Genomic DNA, 23,034 nt, shown 5'->3' with positions numbered 1-23,034 from the left:
AGGTGACCGATAGCGGCATGTGGAAACCACAAAATCATGATTGATACAAGAAAACAAAGTCACGACATTGACCAGCACTACCAATAGGCAGCAGAAGTAGAGTGAGTACCTGGCTGCCATGTCAGAGATGGGACGTAGATCCTCTAACTTACTATACACTTTGATATATTGGTCTAAATCCTACGTATCAGCAGGCATTCTATAATTATACAGTAAGTCAGAGAATTCTTGTCCGTTGGAGATGTATATCACGTCCCATCCGCCACACGCTTATTACAAGCCATCACCTCGTTGCCCATCACCCCTCCTCATTGCTCGTCACCGACTTCTAATAATGTCACAAGCACCGCCTTTAGTGGTAGCGGATATGTGATTCGGTGGAATTAAAATGCATCTAGTCTTTCGATGCCATATGTGTAAAGTATTGTTTTTTTTTTTTGGTCAGAATTAGAGTGGTGATCCGAAACCAATTTGCCAAAATAAATGTTGCAATTGAATATTTTAATATGCATTAGATAGAAACGATTTATCATCATCACATAGGGTAGACTAAACACAAAATGAATCAATGCAATATATACTATGAGCCCTTCTATATGGAGCCAGTGCACGTAATAAATAGAATAAATTGATTATATGTCAAGTACCTTAATTCATGATTTGCTATCGACGGAATTCGTTTTCACTATGTATCACTGGCAAATTAAAATTTTTACTCTATATTATTACCGTGATTTAAGTATGTCAGACATTCTAAAAATAATTGTATCGCACTTAGACCAAATCAGAAGGATTTTTCAAATAATATTATTTTATGATATTTAAAAATTAATACACAGTTTGAAAAAAATGTCAAAAATAATACAGTACTGCAGGAATGTATTTTTTTTCCCTGTGGTACTATAGCAAAAAAGTATAATGGTTTGTTACTGTAGCATCTACATCGCGAAATTGCAACGGAACGACTGTGGTGCGAAAATATAATGCTGTGGTACCGTAGCACGAAACTTACCAACTGAAAATACTATCACGGTCCCACGTATGAAATAATTTTTTTACTTATCGTATACGCTAATTATCATTTTCTATTGCGCTTGACTTAAAAATAAAATTGGTCCGATATTGACATTAATGGATTGGGAAAATATAACTCGGTGCCAAAAAATAATACCTAATGCTACGACACATGTTGGTTATCATTTTTTTAGCTTAGTTGCAAGCTATTTTTCATGCTATAATACCGTAAAAAATTCCGGTAACTTAAAAACAGAGGTATTATGGACTTTTTATATAGCCAAAAGAAGCAAATTATTTCTCATCAGTACTATAGACATCATGTAACGGGATGGTATAAAGCGAAAAATCTGGTATTTCAATGGTATAGAGTGAAATCGAACTTTATCAATAAGAAATAATAAAATTAGAACAATTTTAATGACACACAGTCAATTACCCCTAATAAATAAATAACACCGGCGAGAAACCGATTTACCCATCAACCAACAAATATCCACGGAAAAAAAAAAACCAACGTTGCACCCTCTACCGATCCATCACGGTCGGTCAGCCAACTAACTAGAGTTCCAGTTGTGAAACCAGAATTCCAGCACCGGCTACGTACCGTTCCGTTCCGTTCTAAAGAAGATGCAAGGAAGAAGCAGCCAGCCAGTCAAAGACGTTGCCGCAGCGGAGGTTAGAAAACCACACCCAGGAAAGATCCCAGCCTCCCAGGGGTCGCCTAAATTTAGCCGCAGCCGCAGGAGATCCGGGCGGATCCAGGCGCATGCCACCCCTGCCCCGCTGGTGGGTCCCGCGGGCCGGTGACGTGGCTCTCGTCCCCGCCTCTGACCGAGGCTCGCGCCTCCCGATTCTCGCTCCCCCAACAACCCCTTCATCAGTCTTCCTGACTTTCTTTTTTTCACTTCCTTTTTCTTTCTTTAAAATCCCAAGAATACATATGTTTACTTTAAAAACAAAAGCATTTTTATTGTTATCCAAAGTAATAGTAAATAAAGTCGTAAAAATCTCAGTGTTCCTGCGGTGCCTCTCTCACTCCGTCTTGCCCGTGCTCCGTTTTTCATGTGTTGAAAAGTTCATGTGGGACAACATTAATAGTCGTAGAAAAGCCGAGAAAAGAGAGGGGAAATAACTGCATTTTGCGCTGTATTTATAAGCAACCATTCCGAAAGCGATGCCTGCTTCAGTGCTTCTATTTGGACCTCCTCCTTCCTCCTCTTCTTCTTCACTGCTACTCCATTCTCCTGCATCATCAACAACGACGCTAACACACACCAAACACCAACCCGGAAAGGAGAAAAAAAGGAACTTTGATTGCAGTGAGTTGGGTAGAATACTACTCGTAGTTTGATCTCTCCTTGTTTGAGGTCAGTGCTCGAGGCAATAATGGTGGCCGTGGAGGCGGCGGCGGAGGGCCCGATCCGGGCGGAGCCCAAGGTGGCGGCGGCGCCGGAGGCGGAGGCCAAGGTGGAGGTGAAGGGTGATGCCCCCGCGGCGGGGGAGGTGGTGGAGGAGGAGAGGGAGTACAAGAGCGACATGAGGAAGCTGGAGGAGCTCATGTCCAAGCTCAACCCCGGCGCGCAGGAGTTCGTGCCGTCGTCGCGCCGCGCGGCCACGGTGGCACAGGCGGCGAAGACGGGGGGAGGGGTGCTCTCCGCCGACGCGCCGGTGTTCGTGTCCGCCGCCGAGTGCTTCGGCGTCGGCGGCGGGAGCAGGGACTCCAGCAGCGACGGATCCAGCAACGGCGGCGGCCACCCGCTGAATCGCCGGGTCGGTGAGCTGTGAATTTTGGTTTCTTTACGGTTCTGTGCTTCTACGCGGCTTGATTTGACGGGGTTTGGTCTCTGTTTGACCTTTCGTTCCTGTGATCGCCGAAGCATTAGGTGATTTGCGTATTGCGATCGCCTGAATCGATGGGGTTTTAGGCGATAGTGATCGCCTTCTCCTTCGCAAGATTTCATTGTTCCTTTTTTCTTGTTTTGTCATGTTAAAATTGAAGTCTTGAGCAGCGAGGGAGGGTTTGTAATTTCGATTTTTATTGTTCTTCTGTACTACCTCCGTTTTTGTTGTTACTAACTTTTTGCTATAGTAATTTTGACCTGTGTTTTTTCTAGAAAAATTTACAAATACTTAAAAATATACAATACTAATGAAGTATTTTTCACGATGAACATAATTATAAGAAAGTTTTAGATATCTATAAAATTTTCTAGGAAAAACACCCGATTAAAGATGCTACAGTAAAAAAACCGGTGATAAGTAAATGAAAACGGAGGTATAAACTCATGCAGAATCATCTTAGATTATGATGTGAAGAACCTTTTGCCCAAAATGACAATTTGGTCGTGTTACTAGTTTGTTAATAAATGATTGATCGGTGCTAACTGAAGAGTGTTGAATGATCCGTGGTAGTGGTACGGCGATTGCCAAGAATTTGATTCGTGAATCGATGCGATTGTGATGGGCTACTGTGCTTGATGTCAACAATTGATTTTTTGTGGACCGCTATTTCGCTATTAAAATTCCAGAATAAAATGATAATCTTTGTGTGCGCATTTATTGATTCTGGTGGTATGATAAGAAATTGACCTTGCCTTAGTGACAACAGCGAAGGAATAGCTTCAACCTGGGGAGGCGAAGGATGGGGGGCCGGCCCGGACGGGCTGATAGGGAGGATAGTGTGCGGCGGACCGTCTATGTCTCTGACATTGATCAGCATGTGAGCACGCTAAACACAGTGGCTTTTGGAATTGCTGTTTTTGTGTCGTGTTGTGTAATTTTCTTCTTCTTGTTCTGCAGGTGACCGAACAGAAGCTCGCTGAAGTGTTTTTGACCTGCGGACAAGTAAGTTCTATGATTCTTGTGAGGAAATGTGGTGGTTGGTCTTTCTTCGCTTAATAATATGATAGCTGATTACAGCAACGTGGTGACCTTTCACCTCCTTGAGATAACATAATAGACGAATTTATGTACTTTAGCTCTTTGTAATAACATAACATGTCTGTACAACTATCTTTCTTCTCCTGTAGGTGGTAGATTGTCGTATCTGTGGTGACCCACATTCAATCCTGCGCTTTGCCTTCATCGAGTTTGCTGATGATGGTAGCATCCTTGTGACATTTTTTTTCATTTACATTATTGGGTAAAAACAAACAGTGATCATGAAGTTCTCCTTTGTCTGCAGCTGGTGCAAGAGCAGCATTAACACTTGGGGGAACCATGCTTGGTTATTATCCTGTTAGAGTTTTACCTTCTAAAACAGCAATTCTACCTGTGAACCCTAAATTTCTTCCTCGAGTAAGTTGACAGTGACCTTACAGACTTCTATTTAGATCAAATCTTATACCCCAGTTTTCCTTTACATGCCAAAGATTTCTACTAATGTTAGTTCTAATGCCTGTATAGACTGAAGATGAGAAAGAAATGGTCTCTAGGACTGTATATTGTACTAACATAGATAAGAAGGTATGTGAGTTTATCTTGTTGGCTGTGCATGTGGTTGCAAACATGTAATACTTGATTATTCATAACATGCTACTCTTGAAACTTGAACCTTGGTATTGTATTTGATAGTGCTTTTATGCTCTCCTAAAACTAAATTGCGCAATTTCTATGAGTACTTTAAGATTGTAGTAAGTGATTCCAAATCAATACCTTATCTGCTTGAAAATATGTGCCTTTCACTTTCTAGAGAGCCAAAAGGCACTTTTCCTTGTACTATTGCGTTGTAATCTGGGATTCTGGGTAACTTTAGTTTATTTTGAGAGGCATGTTATTTTAATTGAATCAATGAACATTTGAATGATTGGTGAATGCTGAACTATGATACATTAACGATTATCAGTGAAGACACAATAGTTTGAAAGGCTATGGTTTATAGTTTATGTGTTCATGCTCTTTTATATGTGTAGGTTACGGAGGATGATGTGAAAATTTTCTTTCAGCGTGTGTGTGGAAAGGTATGCATAAAGCTGTTGGTACTTGGAGTCGTTTCTAGTTTATTTCTATTCTTTTCTGAAATGGTTGGCACCTTAACTTTTTTGTTTAGGTTTCTCGACTGAGGCTCCTTGGTGACTATGTACACTCCACATGCATTGCTTTTGTTGAGTTTGCTCAAGTAAGTAATCACTGTTATATTTTGATGTAATTAATATTTTAGTAAATTTTGATATAATTAAGATTTTAGTAAATTTTAATGTGACACTGATACGCAATAACGCCCAAGGAGTGAGAATCGTTTGAAACAGTTTTGATTTCTCATTTGCCATACTGATTTTTTTTCCCCATAAACAATACCAATTGAAGTGGCATACTCAAAGAAAGAGATTTCTGCTTGAACATATTTGTTCATACTACCATCAAGCAGCTGCTGCATGTGTTGCTCCAAATTTGATTATCTTGCGTTCAGTACATAGGAACTGAACTTAGCTTTGTTGGTGGGAGGTGTGGGTGTACACCCCCACCACCTAGGTTCGAGTCCTTTCAACTCGAACTTGGATGCCTATTTCTTTTTAATATAATGCTACCTAGTTCCGAGTTTTTTTTTTGTTCAGTACATGTTTAGATGCTCTTTTTAGCTTTTTTTTATATTTCTCTTTACCCTTAATTTTACTCAAACCTTTGTTTATGTTTGCTGTGGAAAAATCCATTCACAGGTACTTCTGTTTATGTCCCTGAATTAGAAGAATCTTATTATTACTACATTTGTTCTTTGTTATTTGTTCTTATTGATTTCTCGTGGTCTTCGAAACGTAACTTTGACTACTACATTTTATAACTTTATATCAATATATACTAATAAATTTGTACTTCTATTAGAACATTTCTAAAGACAAATCTAGTGATGTAAATTTCATATAGTTAATCTTGATAATTTTAAACTTAATAGTGGTCAAACCTTTAGAAGTTTGACAGCACAGGTTTTAAAAGGACAAATAAAAAAGAACGGAGGGAGTAGTGTTATGTCCGAGTAGGTAGGGAACTTTGGTCAAACCTTTAGAAGTTTGACAACACAGATTTTAAAAGGACAAATAAAAAAGAATGGAGAGAGTAGTGTTATGTCCTGAGTAGGTAGGGAACTTTCCAAATCCAGATGTTGCCATACTCAACCTGTTCTAACCAGTCGAGTCCAGAGAATACTGAATTCTTATTGATTTGTGTTTCCAAGCAGTCTTATTTATGCATAATGAAGGCCATTCCTACCCATGATTTTGTACTTGTGACAGCGTTTTTTACTCTCCCTTTACGTGTTCTTTGCAGGCAGAAAGTGCAATTCTAGCCCTGAACTTCAGTGGCATGGTCCTTGGTTCGCTTCCTATCAGGTAAACACTCAGTCCACATTTGGAGTTCTGCAAGAGCATCATGAGTCATCACGTGCTTAATCATATCATCAAATTGCGCAGGGTGAGCCCTTCCAAGACACCAGTCCGTCCGCGGTCCCCTCGCGTGATGTCTAACTGAACCCCTCCCGTTGCAAGCAGTCGCCATGGAGGGTGCCATCAATGGCAGATCACCACAGGCGGGGCTGCTTCTAGTCGTCATGATCGCCTTAGAGCCGTCGCTTCGCGGAGTAACCGTTGTTCCGAGAGTGTCCCAGCACCTAGTCGTCGTAGGAAAGCCAACTTGCTGCAAATGTTCTTCTGTCGGAGACCCATGCATCTCTGTTTCTTTTGCTCGGTATCCTTGTGTTAGTTACGGATGGATTCTTCTATAACAGCCTTTTCTGGCATTGGAAGAATAATGTCTATTGCATTTCTTCTTTCTAGCACTCTGGCAGAAAGTTGCATTTCTTACTGATGATATTCGTACCGTTGTGGTCTTTTTCCGAGCCTGCATTTTGGGCTGGCGTAGTATTGCAGATGTTAATGCGCAAGCGTTTGCATTTTTGCTGCCGACAACCAGGGTTCGAAAATTCGTCGGTAACCGATTAAAATGCACGATAACCGGGCATCTCGGTCCGACTCGGTTTCAAAGTTCAAGCGGTAACCGAATTTGAATTCAAAAAATTTAAATCGATTTTGAAAAACTCAAAAAATCCAAAAAAATATATTTCATAAAAAACTAGAGCGAGTTCTAAGAGTATCTGTGCAAATAAAATTCAAAACAAATCTCGTTTGCAGCACCAAATTGGCGATCAAAGTACGTAACTCGGTTAAATGAGCCGACATGTGCAAAAGACTGATATGGGTCAAATGCACAGTAATTTGCGGCCCGTTTTGGTCCACATGGAAGGGATAAGGATGCTGGCGGTGTGGTGAGCGCTGTGAATAGCAGAGATTCCCCACACTCCTTCTCGCAGCCGAAGCAGCAGCTTCGTCGCCCGCCCGACCAAATCCGTCGTTGTCCTGCGTGATTCCGGCGTTGGAGCAACGGTTATCGAGCTCCTGGGCTCAGTAACTGACCGCATCACAGCGGTTACTGATCGACTTCGACGAGCTGCGCAGACTCCATGACGCAGATCGGTAACCGAAGAAGGTAGCTCGGTAACCGCTCTAACCTCTGCGATTTATCATGTTTCTCGATCAGTAACCGTGGCTATGGGGTCGGTACGGGATGTGTGCGGTCGATTCCGACGATGCAGTGCATGATGCGCTCGGTTATCGACAGTTTAGTAGCGCTTTTTCGTGTAATATGGTCGGTAATCGGTGTTAGAAGGGTGGCAGTTCGTTGTGTAGTCGATTAGGAAGATGTAGTTGTTGATTCGCTCGGTTATCAACCTTATTACATCGGTTATCGTATACATGCGAATGTTGTTAATATTCATGCAAGATAATCGACCATTTACTAGCGATTTTATGTGCAAATATTGCTAATATTCGTTCAATTGAGTTTATTAGTAGGCTAACCATTGATAATATTCGTTCAATTGAGTTTACTAGCAATTTTAACATGCATGGAGATATTTATTAGTAGGCTAACCATTGAGTTTTCTTCTTCCAACAGAGAAATCGTAAACTAATCGATGACAGATAGAGATGTGGTGTTGTAGCACGGGGACAATTTGGCCCCAGGGTTTAGGTGCAATTACTGCAATAAGGAAAAGAAAGGCAGTGGTGCCACAAGGTTGAAAGAACATTTGGCAGGGCGCGGATCGAATGTTATACATTGTGATAGGGTGTCTCCAGATGTGCGTGATTATTTCAGATGTGAGCTGGATAGGGAAAGAGATAAGAGGAAGGGAAAGGCTGAGGAGAGGGTTCGGAGGCAAGAATCAGCAAGAGTTTAGGTAGATTTGACAAGCAACAATGAGGACACGAAAGAGGAACAGGTGCAACGTTCCATGGCTCAGTCGAGGGACGAGGAAGAGTTCAGGAGGAGGGCAAGCGAGTCCTACAAGCATGTAGGTGGTAGTGGTAGTGACAGAGGGGGCTCTGTGTTAAAGAGGATGCTTAGGAGAGCATCTTCAACAAGGGAGTCACCACCAAGTGTCAGAGATTATAATGTTGCTTTAGCAAAAGCTCCTGTGCAGCCGAGGATTGACACCAGGTCATAGAGTGCGAAGGGAAAGAAAGCGAAGGAAGCTATTGGTTTGGCATGGTGAGAAGGACACAGATAGCAACATACTCCTGCCTACTCACCTGGTGACAGGCACAGTGACCACACAAGACTTATAGCAGTGTGCTGCTACAGTGGTTGGTGACACACATGGGAAAGAGGAAGAAGCAAATGATGCATATAAAGAAGAGCAAGAAGAATAAGGGTAAGGGTAAAAAAAAATAAGTGTAAAGCGATGAGAGCACGGATAGTGACCCAAAGAGCTCAATTTACCAAGAATCGAATGATAGCAGCTCAAAGACAAATAGCGGTGATGATGATGGTCAGGGCGGCGATGTTCCTCCATACCCATCCTCTGTCGTTCCTCCCGTGCAATTCAATGGTGAGAGTCAGTTTTCGCATGCCACACAGGATCAGGACCAAGGTGCCCCATCCTCACAAAGGTATATCATACAGGGTGGCCACGATGAACCACAAGATAGTGGAAGCTATTTCAGCAGCTATGGCATAGAGAGTAGTTCTGGATCGTATCCGTACCACTATCCTATCCCCGATGCTCAGTCAGAGCCTCCTATTCAGTAGGTCTATGAGTAGCAAGACCCTGAGTTTTATGCCATTTTACAATAACAATGATCAACCACTTCTGCATGGACGGGCAAACTTGAGCAGAGTTTAAGGCGGAGTTGCTATCTACACGATGGATAATGCTAATGTCCACCGAGAAGTATAATATAGCCGAATTTAATCGCCCCCCAAGCTAGTGGTTCTAAAGGTGATGAAAATTTACTTTTTGCAACTATTTTATTTCCATATTATGGTATTATACTAATTTTTTTCATCTCGTAGGTTGCACGTGGCGTGGATACTATGCAAACTACATTTTAAGTATCGACCATCATTTTGGTAAGTACTGATGGATGGCATGTCATTGTGTTTTTAGTTTTACTACGGATAATTCGATATATATTTATTAATTTGAGGCGTTGCATATGTAATATACGCACATATTCGATGAAACAATTATATGTTCGTGCTCGTATTGTTATTAGTATCTATTTGTTGCCTTAGAAACTTTCAAAATATAGTAAATGTCATGCCAAAAAAATTTCTGATGTTATAAAGCATACCATGGTATTATACATTTTTTTCCTGATTTATTGGTGATTTTTTTTTTGTCTTTTATGATTTTCCTACAGAATTATTGGTAACGCATCCATACCGCTCGGTAATCGCTCAAAATCGATCGGTTTTTGCTGCAAATTGATCGGTTATTCGCCGCTCGGTTTATCGCAAAAACCGCTCGGTAACCGAGAGGTCAATTTCACGAATTTTTCTCTAAATTTTAAAAAAAATTAAACGAATTTTGTCCAAATTTTATTTAAATTCCGAGCCGTTATTGCGGTTATCACGAATTTTCGATAATAGTAATACTGTGGTCAGCTCGTTGCAGCTGAAAATGGCGAGAAATCCATTGGGAAACGGAGGGCAGCAACCGGGGAGAGGGGTTTGACAAGCGGAGGGACAAATGCAACAGCGTCGACTCTGACGGCGGTGGGACGACAGAGGTCCCTCTGCCACGCGTTCGCCGGCCGAACGGCAGTAGATTCGGCAGCACCGCAGCAGAGAGGGAAACCGGGCGCCGAAGGTGGCAGCGGTCTGGAGTAGGAGCGTGTATAGGCGGGCGAGTGTGCACCCAACCGTTTTCAGAGCTGCAGTTGATACGGATCCCTGAACATGGTAAAAGAGCATCTTCATTGCAAGGTTGGAGTACTCAAAAATGGATGATCTATAGTCGAGCACACTTATTATCAGACAAACAAAAACCATTGTTCATGATCTTATTTTTCGGATCAGGCTTCAACAGCCTGTTAATAAGCTCCTCTTGACATTTACATCAAGCACATAACCAAAGCATTTGCACTTAAAAATTCCTCCAGAATCCACTAGCGCTGGCGAAGTACCCACCATCTGATGGTAGAAGAAGTTATTTATACTACGTCTAGCCCGTGTTCTGCATGCCGGCGGCGATGCCCTTCATGGTGAGGATGAGCGTATCCTCAAGGCCCGGCGCGTACTCGCTCGCGGAGTTCAGCTGCACCAGCCCCCCGGGCAGGCTCTCGTCGGTGAACTCCTTTGACAGGGCCGGCTGCGGATTCACCTGGAAGCTGGGGTCGCGGATCCGCTTCAGAGTGTAGGCCTGGCAGACGTTCAAGGTGGTGATGTACGACTCACGCAGCCGCAGCCGTTGCTTCAGGTAAGGATCGCCTTCAAGGACGTCCTTGTGTCCGGCAACCTGCGGAGAATCGACAATGGTTAGCATCATGTGTTACAGGAACTCACTAGTGGGTTCCCAAAACCACCAGCTACTGGACGGTCACCAGGCAGCTTGAGGTTTTCCCTCGGTTCACCCCTCAAATCCCTCCCTCTGAATCTTCTATAACAAAAATGCTAATGTTTCCCACTAGCTTATGCTCCAAGCTTCAAATTACCAAAGGGATTTTTCAAATTTTAGAAATTTCACAGGCCAAAATTTGGCCGGTTTTTATCAAGATACTGGATCACGGACATTTCCGGTTATGAAAACCTTGCTCACTCCACACTTGTTGGTTGTGAGTTGTGACAGTTGTAAGCGGCTGGATGATTCAGCAATTATATGAACCTCTGAAGACTGATAACTAATCCTAAGTCCTTTATGCACTCTAATTCAGAAGAAGTAGCAGCTTTCTTAATGAATGAAAACTACTAGTTGTCTTTCAAAATTCGGTCATTAAAAGTACATTTTTTTAGGAAATATTTCAATAAATTGTTCAGGTTCATTTCATCTATACCTGAATGCGAGATTAACTAAACTCTGCAAGTATCACCATTGATAGCAACTGATTGCATTATATATCCTATGGAATTAAGCTAAATGCATAGAAGTTTGACTGCTTACATTTGGTTATATAAAGACACAAATAGCTGAAATGCAACCAAAACTAAATCTTGAGGTATAAACTATTAGAGCATTTTACCTGAAGGAGTAGCTCTTTTGTCTCCTCATAGTTCTTCCTCAGCTGCTCTCCAAAGGATTGCAGATCATCAGCCACTAGCAACTTGTCATATACAGCAGCGATTCCCGGGTCTCCCTTGGCGAAAACCATCTCAAGCAAGTCAAGGGTGACCCTGAAGAATGGCCACTCATTGTACATTTCTTTCAAAGTATGAATGTTCCTGATGTCCTTCTGCATGATATGCTTGAATGCTGCGCCAAATCCAAGCCAAACAGGGAGATGAAACCTTGTTTGTGTCCAAGCAAAGATCCATGGAATTGCACGGAGAGATTCTATTCCCCCACTAGGCTTCCTCTTCGATGGACGGCTACCAATATTCATCCTACCATATTCAGTCTCAGGTGTAGCCTGAAAGAACATATGATCGACTTCAGTGTTATACGCATCGTATCACAAGTTCACATACTTGTCCACCAACTTCTAGGTCCAGCTTAACAGAAGGCACACTGAATCACCATGCAGTGAAACATACATGCTTAATAAGAGAAACTCAAGCAAAACATTAAAGTCCTTTCATAATAGCGGTTCTTGATAGGTCAATGAATACAATTCAGTGCATTGACTTGTATAACACCAATGTGTAATAATTAAAAATGATATTCTACCTAAAAAATGGGAGCATTTGTCTGACTTTTCTCAAATTGTTAAGTGTTCCCTTGAAGAGTGTTCTAGGGTTGTTTCAGTTAAACAAGATTTGCAGAAAACCACAGGCATTTAAATTTTTTAAAGAAACAAATGATACGACTACAAATGTTTTACCTACGCTTTTGAAATAAGCAGAAACCTTATTTTAAGGGCATTTTTTTGGGTATAGGTTACGTTTTTTAGCAGCTTTGAAACAAAGTACAACATCATGATTGTGCAAATGCAAAGTGTTATATTTGTAAGAATACTGGATAAAGGTGAACCTACCGATCTGAAGTATTCAACAAAGCGTGGTTCTTGGAAGACAATGGATCGATATTCTTTAGTTGCCACAACAGCCATTTCGTCCATCAGAGCACGCCATTCTGGCTTAGGGGAAATTGGAGGATGCATGCCATGCTCAAGAGTAGCTGCAGTGTAGCGTTGCAAAGTTCTAAAGCACAAGAGCTCCTCTCCAAAGGAGTGCTCAATAACCTCACCTTGAACTGTTACACGAAGTGATCCTTGTATCGTGTCTGGTGGCTGAGATAATATGGCCAGATGAGTGGGACCACCTCCTCTGCCAACTGTTCCACCTCTTCCATGAAACATTGTCAACTTAACTCCATAATGCTTTGCCACCTTGATGAGTTCCTCTTGTGCTTTATACATTTGCCACGCTGCAGAGAGACGTCCAGCATCTTTGCCAGAGTCTGAGTATCCAATCATGACCTCCTGCTTGCCATTAATCCTATTCATGTACCAATCAATTGAAAAGAGTCGTGCTACAGCTGCTGGAGCTGCTTCAAGATCTGCAAGTTTCTCAAAGAGTGGAACAACTCTCAGTGGCTGTTTCACATGGCACTCCCGCTGTAAAAGCTCGACAGCAAGCACATCAGATGGGGCAGTTGCCATCGAGATGACATAGGCGCCAAAACAATCTGCTGGGAGCTCTGCAAGGACATGAAATGTGCCTAAAACATCAGCAGTCTCTTCAGTCTGAGGAAGATCAGAACCAAACAATGGACGTTTGCCCCTCAGTTCAGACAACAGCCAATCCTGGCGTTTCTCCTCAGACCATTCAGCATAGGATCCAATTCCAAGATGTGTAGTTATAGAATCAAGGACATCAGTGTGCCGATCAGATTCCTGCCTGATGTCAAGCTTCACAAGAGCAAGCCCGAAAGTTGATACTTGACGCAAGAAATCAAGGAGACTTCCGTCAGCTATAGGTTTGTCACCACAAGCACATAATGATCTATAACAGAGTTCAAGAGGTTCCAGAAACTGCAAGATAGAAGGTGACAATTAGATTACTATAAAATGATGGTAATAATCACAATTATGCATATCACAAAGAGCTAACCTGCTCAGCATGTGTAAAGGTTGCCTCCTCTGGAATCTCAGAAATTCCGGTTGTCAATAAATGACGAGAACGTTCACGTGTATTGTACAATTTATCCCTGACATCACCAAGTATGACACGATAAGGTTCGTTTGAAGGAACTTGCTTCCAGAATTCTGCGAGAACAACATTCAATTAGTAATACAGTCAATGAGGCAAATGCAGTAAGCAAACAAACTTTGCGGGGAAAAGGTAATAAATCTTTCACTCTATGAGAGAATGTATGGTCTTGCCTCCAAACTGCTAACTAAGGCTCTGTTTAGTATTGTGGTGGCTTTTCAAAAGCGCTAATTTATTTCTAACTTTGGATGCAGTTGTTAATTGGAAACATCCATTTTGGATATGCAACAGCAAAAATCCCACTAAATTGGCAAATATTTCGTCTAACTAACTAGATTTCGTAGCACAGAGCAACACAACACAACAACCACAGACACATCCTAAAAGGAGTAAACAAACTAGGGCACAAATATTGAGATTGAAATAGTCAACATAGTGATGCATCCATGGAAGGACATAACAATATAGAATATCTAACTCCGCTGTAACTATAGTCCAATAGATTGACGATTCTAATAAAAGAGGTTTGCAGCCTCCAGAATATGTCAACCCTTCTGTTTCACCTTGCTTTGCTACATAGTATTAAAGTGAAATTATTTGCTTCAAACCTCAAATTTTAGCTGATTTGATCTAACATATGCAGTTTCTGAATTATCTGATGAACTAGAACTTGGTGATGTATTTAAACCATATATTAAATTATAAGCTGTAATTAGCATGCACATTTCTGTAGTGCAAAAGCACGAATGCACAATCTTAAATTGGGTGTGCTAAAGTACAAAAAATACAGAGAGTCAAGATGTAATTTGCCCTCATACTCTAAAGGTTATTGTTTGCACAGTTTTCAGATCGGAACTCTCATTTAAGTGAATAACTTCATATGTCAAAAGAAAAGCAAGCAAGATAATCCATTATTCTTTTAGAATAATATGCTAATCAACAGATATGCAAACTAATCCAAATTCCCTTGTTACCACATCCACATATTACAGTTCTGTTACCTATATAGTGCTTTGCAGCTTTTCTTGTAGAGCGATGTAATTCATCTGCACGGACCCGAAGTTCATCACTGCAACGCCACATAGAGAGCTAGAATAGCATATTATGTCATCAGCACGGGAACAGACATTGTTGAAGCACTTTGCATGTAAGGGAAATATTTTTTTTATAACGATACCTCAAACATTAGATCTTCTATCTGAGAGAAGTACAAGTTAGCAGCCATCATTCTTGCCAGCAAGCATACATCCCGTGTAACCTCTGGTGTAACTCTTGGATTTCCTAGAAAACAATACATTATGGGAAGTTCGTAACTTTTTTTCCTACACCCATTAGACAAAAACGAGAAAGGAAAGTGCTACCCAAAATACTTGGACCTGTAAACTTAGTTGCCTAAAAATGGAGAACAAGTAGCCAATTGCTAGGAGAACTGATGTCACAATGACAGTTAGAAGGCCCTAGAAACAATTTTCTGTTATACATGCGACTAGAGTCTGGAAAATGTAAAAAATACTCAAACTTTTTTTAAATAAAAACTCTTCAATTTTTTTCCTTCAAACAAACACTTATGCATAAAGTGGCACATGAAAACGAGAAGGTACCATCACGGTCACCACCCATCCAGGAAGAGAACTGAATGAGAGGAGCATTGTAAGGGAGACGCTCATTGATGCCAATATTTTTCAAAGCAGTGTCAATACGGCGCAAGAATTTTGGTACACCCTTCCATATAGTTTCATGGAAGTAACTCAAACCAGCACGCATTTCATCTTGAGGAGTGGGAGGGGTTCTGCGGATTTCATCAGTTCTGAAAGCAGCCTGAATCTGCGAAGTGTATTAAACAACACATCAGCAGAAGCACGTTGAGAGCAGAATAGTAGGGGGAAAAACAGGTCATTTCCACATAGATATTACTGTGGGCGTTCTGATAATATGCTGACAAGTTGGATTTCAATTTCCATTGCAATTGTTTGACTGAAAACGAATACATGACCGTAACTCAATTTTTTATGTAGATCATATACCACGAGCGCTCTTATTTTTGAATTTGTCATAATAAATATCAGGTGACCTTTTTAGCAGTGAAAAGAAGGAACATAATGTCATACACTAGGAAATGGGCAGTTCCAGAACACAGATCTGACTAGTGACTAATACACATGTGATTAAAGTATGAACTTGATGAATGCTTTAGCTAATAGCTTTCTCCAGATCTTGACTAATGACTAATACACAAGTGATCAATGAATGAACTTTATGAATGCAATAGCTAACAGCATCCAGGATACAGTAATACTAAACACTTCTGAGCTCTGATCATACAAATATGAAGTCTACAGTTCTTTCAAAGCATTTTATTCAGCTTTTCCATAAAGAAAGACTAGAACATCAGATAAATAAACCGCAGTGTTGTATACAAAAAGTCTGCAGTAATACAGAACCATATTTTCAACAGACAACAGGATACTAGAATCTTTGTTTAAGGCATGCCTTTTATCAACTGTAGCATCAATCTACAGTTCTTGTATATATTTTTGACTATTTTCTGTCCTTTCACCTTGTCATGTGCAAACATAGATGCATTCAACTAAATAACATTTCCAAAAAATGTAGATAAAATCAAGATATAGTTTTCTTTCAAATATTCGATTGGATCTCAGAATACAGCAATGGTAGCCTCGCAACTAAGTTAAAGCAAAAATTGTGTGCTCTTCAACAAATTGATTTCACAAGTTTGACATCTACTTCTGATAACACAAAAGTGAAAAACTGGAGATAAAATCTGTAGGAATAACAACCATCTCTATAATTCCACATACAGAAAGCTATGTAGTAGCACAGCACCCAGAGAACCTTCCAACTTCTGCAAAAATTTAGCCTTCTGTCGGTGGTATCTGCAACTAATCTCCATTGGTCATATCTTCTTGCCTTTTTTTCAAGGGAAGAAACTAATCTCTGTAGTACATATTTGACCGCTTTCTTCCGTTTACCTTATCTTGCTCAAGATATTATGTGTCCAATAAACTAATGTTAAAAGAATGGTGTGTACAGACTACATTGATAGAGTTCTAACCAAATGATTTGACAGGATCTCGGAATATGATAGGCACCACACAGGTAAAGAGGCAAAAAATGCAACATCAGCTAATTTGTCTTTTAGGAACGGGACCAAATTCTAGTAACAATAATGTGGAGATCGCTATGCTTTGGCATGAGAATATTTGCAGGATCCACTCGTTAAACCTAGAGTCCCAGACATCAACCAAAAAAAAAGTCACAGAGATGATGATCGCTTAAATAATGAAAACCTATTTTCAATTAAAAAAGTTAAATAATCAAAAGGTTGTTGTGAACACTTGATAGATAATTAAACGCCATGATTGATTTTCCCTTATAATATTTTTCATTCCAAGTAGTCGAGTAGAGATCTTTTACCTCCCTCTGAAGAGACTCATCAAGCTCCTGCTTGCCATCAGCAGTGATGTCCTTGGCATACAACTGTCTCAGGCAATTCCGGATCCTGCACAACAAAATCAGGTCAACACAAGAGAGAACATATGGCTTTGCTTCCACGCACACTTGGTGGTAAGGGGGATCGATCGAAGGAACCATAACCTATCGTCCGCACCTGCCGTGCTTCTGGAGCAGGGACCTCCTGACGGACTGCGTGGGGTGCGCCGTGAAGACGAGATCAACTGTCTGGTTCTTGAGCGCGTCGAAGACCTCCTCTCGCGACTTGCCGAGCTGCGAGACGAGGCGCTTGAGCGTCTCCTCGATGTCGGACTCGGTGGGCGCGGAGGCCTCGTCCGCGAAGTCCCCCCGCTTGAGCTTGATCCGGGGCCGATGCGCGATCTGCACCTCCTCGGCGAGGTTGGCGAGGTTGAGCATGTGCGAGAAGGAGCTGGCGACGACGATGGAGTCCGCCGGCGGCAGGCTGGTCAGCTTGCTCCCGAGCTCGCCGAGCCGCGCCTCATCCCTGTCGTTCTCGTACTCCGCCGAGAGCTCGTAGCACTCCTGCACCTGTTCACACGAATAAAACAATGAATCAAACGCGCGGATCTGGGGGCGAGGCGAAGACAGCGAGAGGGGATCGATCGGGGCGTACGAATTCGCGAAGGTGGGGGCCGTGAAGGTCCTGGAGGATGTCGAGGAAGCGATCGACGAGAAGGGCGTCGTACTCGACGAGCTTGTCGCCCTCGGAGACCTTGCTTGGGGCCAGCAGCCGCAGCTGCGCGTCGATCGACTGGTGCCGCTCCACCGGCGCCTTCCCCGCCATCGCGGCCCCGCGAAAACCGACCGAATCAAGTCCCCACCGATCCGTGCAGAAATTTCCCCCCTCCCGCGCGCCCGCGGCGGGTGTGAGAGAGGAGTGTGGCGGCAGCGGCTGCAGCGGCTCGTCGGAGCGCGGCGGCGGAGGAGGAGGAGGTGGGGGATGGGCGCGGAGATGGGTGGGGAAGCCGAAGTGTGTGCGTCTATTTGTACGGGAGAGGGGTATGGTGGGGCCAGGTTTGGAAAATTTTATGTTTCGAGTCTCATTGGATGATGAGAAGTAGTTTTGCGGATTAGTCCTTGTAGAAGAGAATTTGTGCGACGCTAGTTTCGTCGAAATTTGTAGATCCTCAAGTACAACTCTATCTAGCATTTATTAATCTTTTATTTAAAAAAAAATAGGAAAGAGCAGGAAGGTGCTCAATCACTACTATTAGAAGAAACAAAGAATAAAAAACCGAGAAGAGTCGTAGGAAGTGAAAACAAAGAACAACCCCATAGATAAAGGAGCTTGTTAGAATCGTCTAAATTAAACAAAAAATCATAACACTGTTATTATTGACAGAGTGCATCGCGTGTCATTGTTGTCAAGCTCGTCGCTATGCGACAATACAACTCCGACTTCACCACGGCGGGCATTAGCCTTCGCCTCGATATCGCTTTACCTCATGCTCACGACCCCCGAAGAACAAACCCACTTCACGTCATCGTTGCCAAGCTCATCGCATACCCACGATGTAACAGCTTAGACTTCACCTAAACACGGTCGTTTGTGATGACCCGCCGTGAAGCGTAGCTCTAAGGAGACAAAAACCTTGTCATGTGATCCAAACAGACCACCGACTTCCGCTACGAGGCTCGCAGACCCCAAGACGTCAATCTAGTACCACAGCTAGATGGAAGCTCAACCTTCACCAGAAGGTATCATCGTTGCCGTCAATCTGCTTCAACGCTGGCAGACATCCAACACTTGAAAGAACTCCAGTGTTGTAGCACGTGCATCCGCACCTCTGCGTGCCTTGCCCCTGCGCGCCTTTGCCCACTATGCGCCTTTGTGCACCTCTACACACCACACCGTCATGCCTTTGTGTGGAGCCTTTTCGCGCTTCGTGCCGCCTTGATGCCACACGCTCCTGCACAGCCGCTCCGGGTCCTCTCCAACAGCAACACTCCATGTTTTGTTATGCCAGCCTCACAACCATGGTAGCGGTCGCAGCCTACGCGTGGAGGGGGCGACGGTGCGGCCACCACCATGCACCCTATAGGATCTAGGATATCGACTAGAGTAGAGTGAATAGGTAGTTTTTAAAACTAATTGCTAAGTGATTAATGAAACTTGCAGAAACAAACTAAAGATCACTATAGAAATATAAAAACAACTAAGAGCTATGTCAAAGTTTGCAATCCTAAGGTGACATGCAATAGTTTATACTATAAGAATATAAATTGCATAAAAATAAATTGCTCAAAGGATAACACATGAAATTTATCCTGTGGTATCGGTGATTTTTCGATCACCCCTAATCCATATTTAGGTGAGTTCAAGCTTCTAACCACTTCTCTATCAAGTATTCAATTCTCACATGAGAAAGAGCTCACACTAAGAAACTTGATTTTAAGTTAGAATAGAACAAGAATTATATAATACCTTTGTCGGAGAGTGAACTCCTGTCGCAGGGATCCCGAGAGACCCCTTTTTAGAGATTCGGCCGGGGGGATGATCCTGGAAAAGCTTTGTGTGGGAAATAATCGGGAACGGAAATAAATGCGATGGCTGGTGGGAGACGATCACCCTAATGCAAGGAAAAGTGGGTACGCCGGGTTTTAGACAGGTTCGGGCCGCTCGGAGGCGTAACACCCTACTCCTGTATGAGCGCTATATTTATCCTTGAAGGGGATTCTTCAAGGAGATATCTGGTTCTAAGGGGAGAACTGTTTACAAAGAGCTTGAGGCTCTTCTGTTCTAGCTTAACTTGAGCTGGTTCGAGTGTCTGTCGATCTATCTTTGGCCTGGTTCGCCGGAGATTGTTGGTTGTCTGGTCTCTTGGTCGTCTTGTGGTCGGGGGCTCTTGCTCTTTTCTTTTAGTGTTCTCCATCCTTTCCTTTTATAGGCGCGCCGACCTCAACATATCCTGAATGGGAAAGAGGGGACGCGAATGCCAAGGTGCCACGGAGAAAGGCGTAATCATTTCATCTTGGCGAAGTGACAGGGGCGGTGGAGAAATGCGGCGCGCATTCGACCACCAGCCGCTGCGGAAGCCTCGGGGCGCCATAAAAGGGGCCCACCGGGCAGCCTCAGAGGTGCCCAGTGCGCCCACCCTGTCTTGTTCTTCTGCCAGGGCAGGGTGGCAGGCGGAGCGCTTCGATTCTGGCAACGTTATCCCGAGGCACCTGGATGAAACGGGACGGGACCCGTGCATTTAATGGACCCACGGCCCCCTGCCAGTGCATGGCAGGGTCTAACACTGGGGCGTGGGTAGCTGAGAATGTCAGGATGTCAGGATGTCAGACCGCGCGTGCCTATTAAATGCGGTATTGGGCCTTTGACTGGATGACACCCTGACGACGGGACCCTTCGGGTCGTTGAATGATCTTGCGCGAACCTTCGGGGAACCGAGTCCTCGGGGGCTGCCACGTGCAGCCCCGAGCACTCTCTCCCGAGCACTTCGGTGGGACCTTCGGGGCACCGAATCCTCAGGGGCTGCCACGTGCAGCCCCGAGCACTCTCTCCCGAGCACTTCGGTGGGACCTTCGGGGCACCGAGTCCTCGGGGGCTGCCACGTGCAGCCCCGAGCACTCTCTCCCGAGCACTTCGGTGGGACCTTCGGGGCACCGAGTCCTCGGGGGCTGCCACGTGCAGCCCCGAGCACTCTCTCCCGAGCACTTCGGTGGGACCTTCGGGGCACCGAGTCCTCGGGGGCTGCCACGTGCAGCCCCGAGCACTCTCTCCCGAGCACTTCGGTGGGACCTTCGGGGCACCGAGTCTTCGGGAGCTGCCACGTGCAGCCCCGAGCACTCTCTCCCGAGCACTTCCTTCTTGGTATTTGGGCTCTGCGGATCATCGGGGAACTAGGGTGCTCGGGAACCAGAAGCGGCGGCCCCGAGCACCTTCTCCCGGGACTTAGCTTCTACCTACCTTGCAGGGTGGTGACATGTGGTGGATGGCCGGCCTGGCCTCGGGACTTAGGGACCCCTGGTTCTAAATACACCGACAGTAGCCCCCGGGCCCGTTGGTAGCCGATGGGACGGAGACTGCGAATGGGCCCTTCGTCGCGACCGAGGCCAAGGCTGGCGCGGACGCCATGTGGCAAGCTTTCGAGGGGTGGCCCTTGCGGACCTAGACCTCAAGTATGTTCCAACGGGAAAATGAGTGGACGCGTGTCCACACAACTTCCGAAGGATATGATAACCATACGGGCGGCACGCGCGGTTGCCGCGCAGATCGAGGAAAAATACGCCTGGCAACCGCTGACATCGCACGATCGGCGGGAGATTCGCCTGACAGTTGCGCCGATCGAGGCGACGCTTCGCCGAGCGAACCGTTCGGGCGGCAGTTTTCGAATTTTGAGATATAAAAGGGGGAACGGATCGGTCCGTTCCCCTTTTTACGCTCTCTTGCACTTGTGCTCTTGCCTTCTTCGTGCTCCGAAGCCCTCAGGAAACTCCCAGGCGACCGGAGCATTCTCCCTTCTCTCTCCCATCTTGCCGAGATGACGAGGGTTGGAGGAGGACGACGGGACAAAACTTCGGACAGCATCTTGCCGGAGTCTCGTCTGAGGAACGAGGAGGCGGCGGATAAGATTAGGAAGCTGCTGGTGCCGGAGGGTCAGGAGGGTGCTGTGGCGGTGAGGCCGGCGACTCTGACGCCGGCGACGACCGTCCCTGGGCGAACCGTCCTCTTCACCTCCTTCGTGGCAACGGGGTTGGTGCCACCGTTCTCCGCCTTCTTTCTGCAAGTGCTGGAGACGTACGGCATTCAACTGGTGCATCTAAGCCCCAATTCCGTCGTGGCGTTGGCGGTCTTCGCGCATCTCTGCGAAATGTTCGTGGGGGTGATGCCGTCGGCGACGCTGCTTCGCCACTTCTTCGTCCTTCGGTCGGTGGGGAAGAAGAGGGGGCACTCCACGGCGGACGTCGCGGGGTGCTGCAACCTTCGGCTCCGGGAAGGCCTGGGGGACCATTACATTCCCCAGGTGATGCGCAACAAGTGGGAGGAATGGCGACGAGACTGGTTCTTCGTCGACATCGACCCCCACGAGCGCCTCGAATTGCCAGAGAAGGCGGCGGAACCTCGGCGATCAACGTGGGAGGCGCCGCCACCAGAAGATGCGAGACTGAAGCCGGTGCTGGAGCGCATTCTGGAACTGCGCGAGGGCGGGCTGACCTCAGTCATGGTGGTGGCGGATTTTCTGCGTCGTCGGTTGGCGCCTCTGCGAGAACGGGCCCGGCCGAGCTGGTTCTACACCGGGCCGGAGGACATCACCAGGACCCAGATTGGCGCGAGCTGGGATCTGGGGGCGGCGGAACTGCGGGGGATGACAAGGGTGATCACCGGAATGGAGGATATGAGCCGGGCGGAACTCCCGTGGCCGGAGATGGCGCTCTGTGCCAACCCTAGCCGGGTGGCCATTATGGCGGGGCTGCCGGAGTTCGATGCCCAGGGGCCCGTGGACCGGCCAAGAAGCCGGAGTCCTGAGGCCTCCGAACTCCCCGGGCTGGAGGAACTACTTGGCGATGAGGTCGCTGGTAGCTCAGCGCAGGCTGGTGAAGGGGTCGCCGCAAGCGGCAGACGCCGTACCAGAGAGGAGGGCGCCACTGAAGTTGTTGCGGAGTTGGCGCCGGGAGATCGGGGAAAGCGTCCCCGGGCCTTGATCCTAGTGCCGGATTCTCCACCGTCGCCGACGGCAGCGGCGGCATTTCCGGTGCTGGAGCCGCGCCTGGTGCGGATGGGGCCCGCATCGGCGCCCGCGACCCGCACGGCGGAGACCGAGACCCGTGCGGCGGCACCCGTGGCCCGCACGACGGCGCCCGTACCCCGCGCAGCGGCTCAGCCGAGCCCCCAACGGAAGAGGCGGCGGGAGGAGTCAGGACCGACAGCGCCGGACCCGGACA

The 23,034-nt window shown here is 45.3% G+C and overlaps 2 protein-coding genes across 3 annotated transcripts; one reads left to right on the top strand and one right to left on the bottom strand.

The window, feature by feature from the left end:
- Positions 1-2,187: 2,187 nt before the first annotated feature.
- Positions 2,188-6,781, top strand: LOC133918722 (polyadenylate-binding protein-interacting protein 8-like). Of its 2 annotated transcripts, XM_062362741.1 has the most exons (10): positions 2,188-2,787; positions 3,626-3,736; positions 3,817-3,861; positions 4,047-4,119; positions 4,202-4,314; positions 4,423-4,482; positions 4,929-4,976; positions 5,066-5,134; positions 6,277-6,338; positions 6,420-6,781. In XM_062362741.1, exons 1-10 carry the CDS (start codon positions 2,404-2,406, stop codon positions 6,475-6,477), a joined length of 1,023 nt encoding a protein of 340 aa, XP_062218725.1. In that variant the 5' UTR covers positions 2,188-2,403; the 3' UTR covers positions 6,478-6,781. The 2 variants fall into 2 exon arrangements, with proteins under 2 accessions (XP_062218725.1, XP_062218726.1); XM_062362742.1 differs by lacking the exon at positions 4,423-4,482.
- A 3,498-nt stretch (positions 6,782-10,279) lies between these two features.
- LOC133918721 (phosphoenolpyruvate carboxylase 1-like) lies at positions 10,280-18,122 on the bottom strand. The gene is made up of 10 exons (XM_062362740.1): positions 17,759-18,122; positions 17,282-17,673; positions 17,089-17,173; positions 15,255-15,477; positions 14,831-14,934; positions 14,655-14,742; positions 13,555-13,709; positions 12,477-13,475; positions 11,526-11,912; positions 10,280-10,804 (listed from the first exon to the last, which is right to left on the bottom strand). Exons 1-10 carry the CDS (start codon positions 17,927-17,929, stop codon positions 10,511-10,513), a joined length of 2,898 nt encoding a protein of 965 aa, XP_062218724.1. The 5' UTR covers positions 17,930-18,122; the 3' UTR covers positions 10,280-10,510.
- Between the last annotated feature and the right edge of the window lie 4,912 nt (positions 18,123-23,034).

Source organism: Phragmites australis, chromosome 5 (genome assembly GCF_958298935.1).
Source record: "Phragmites australis chromosome 5, lpPhrAust1.1, whole genome shotgun sequence".
NCBI classification, from domain to species: Eukaryota; Viridiplantae; Streptophyta; class Magnoliopsida; order Poales; family Poaceae; genus Phragmites; species Phragmites australis.
Note: the sequence above shows the minus strand (reverse complement) of the source record. Positions and strands in the feature narration are given on the sequence as shown.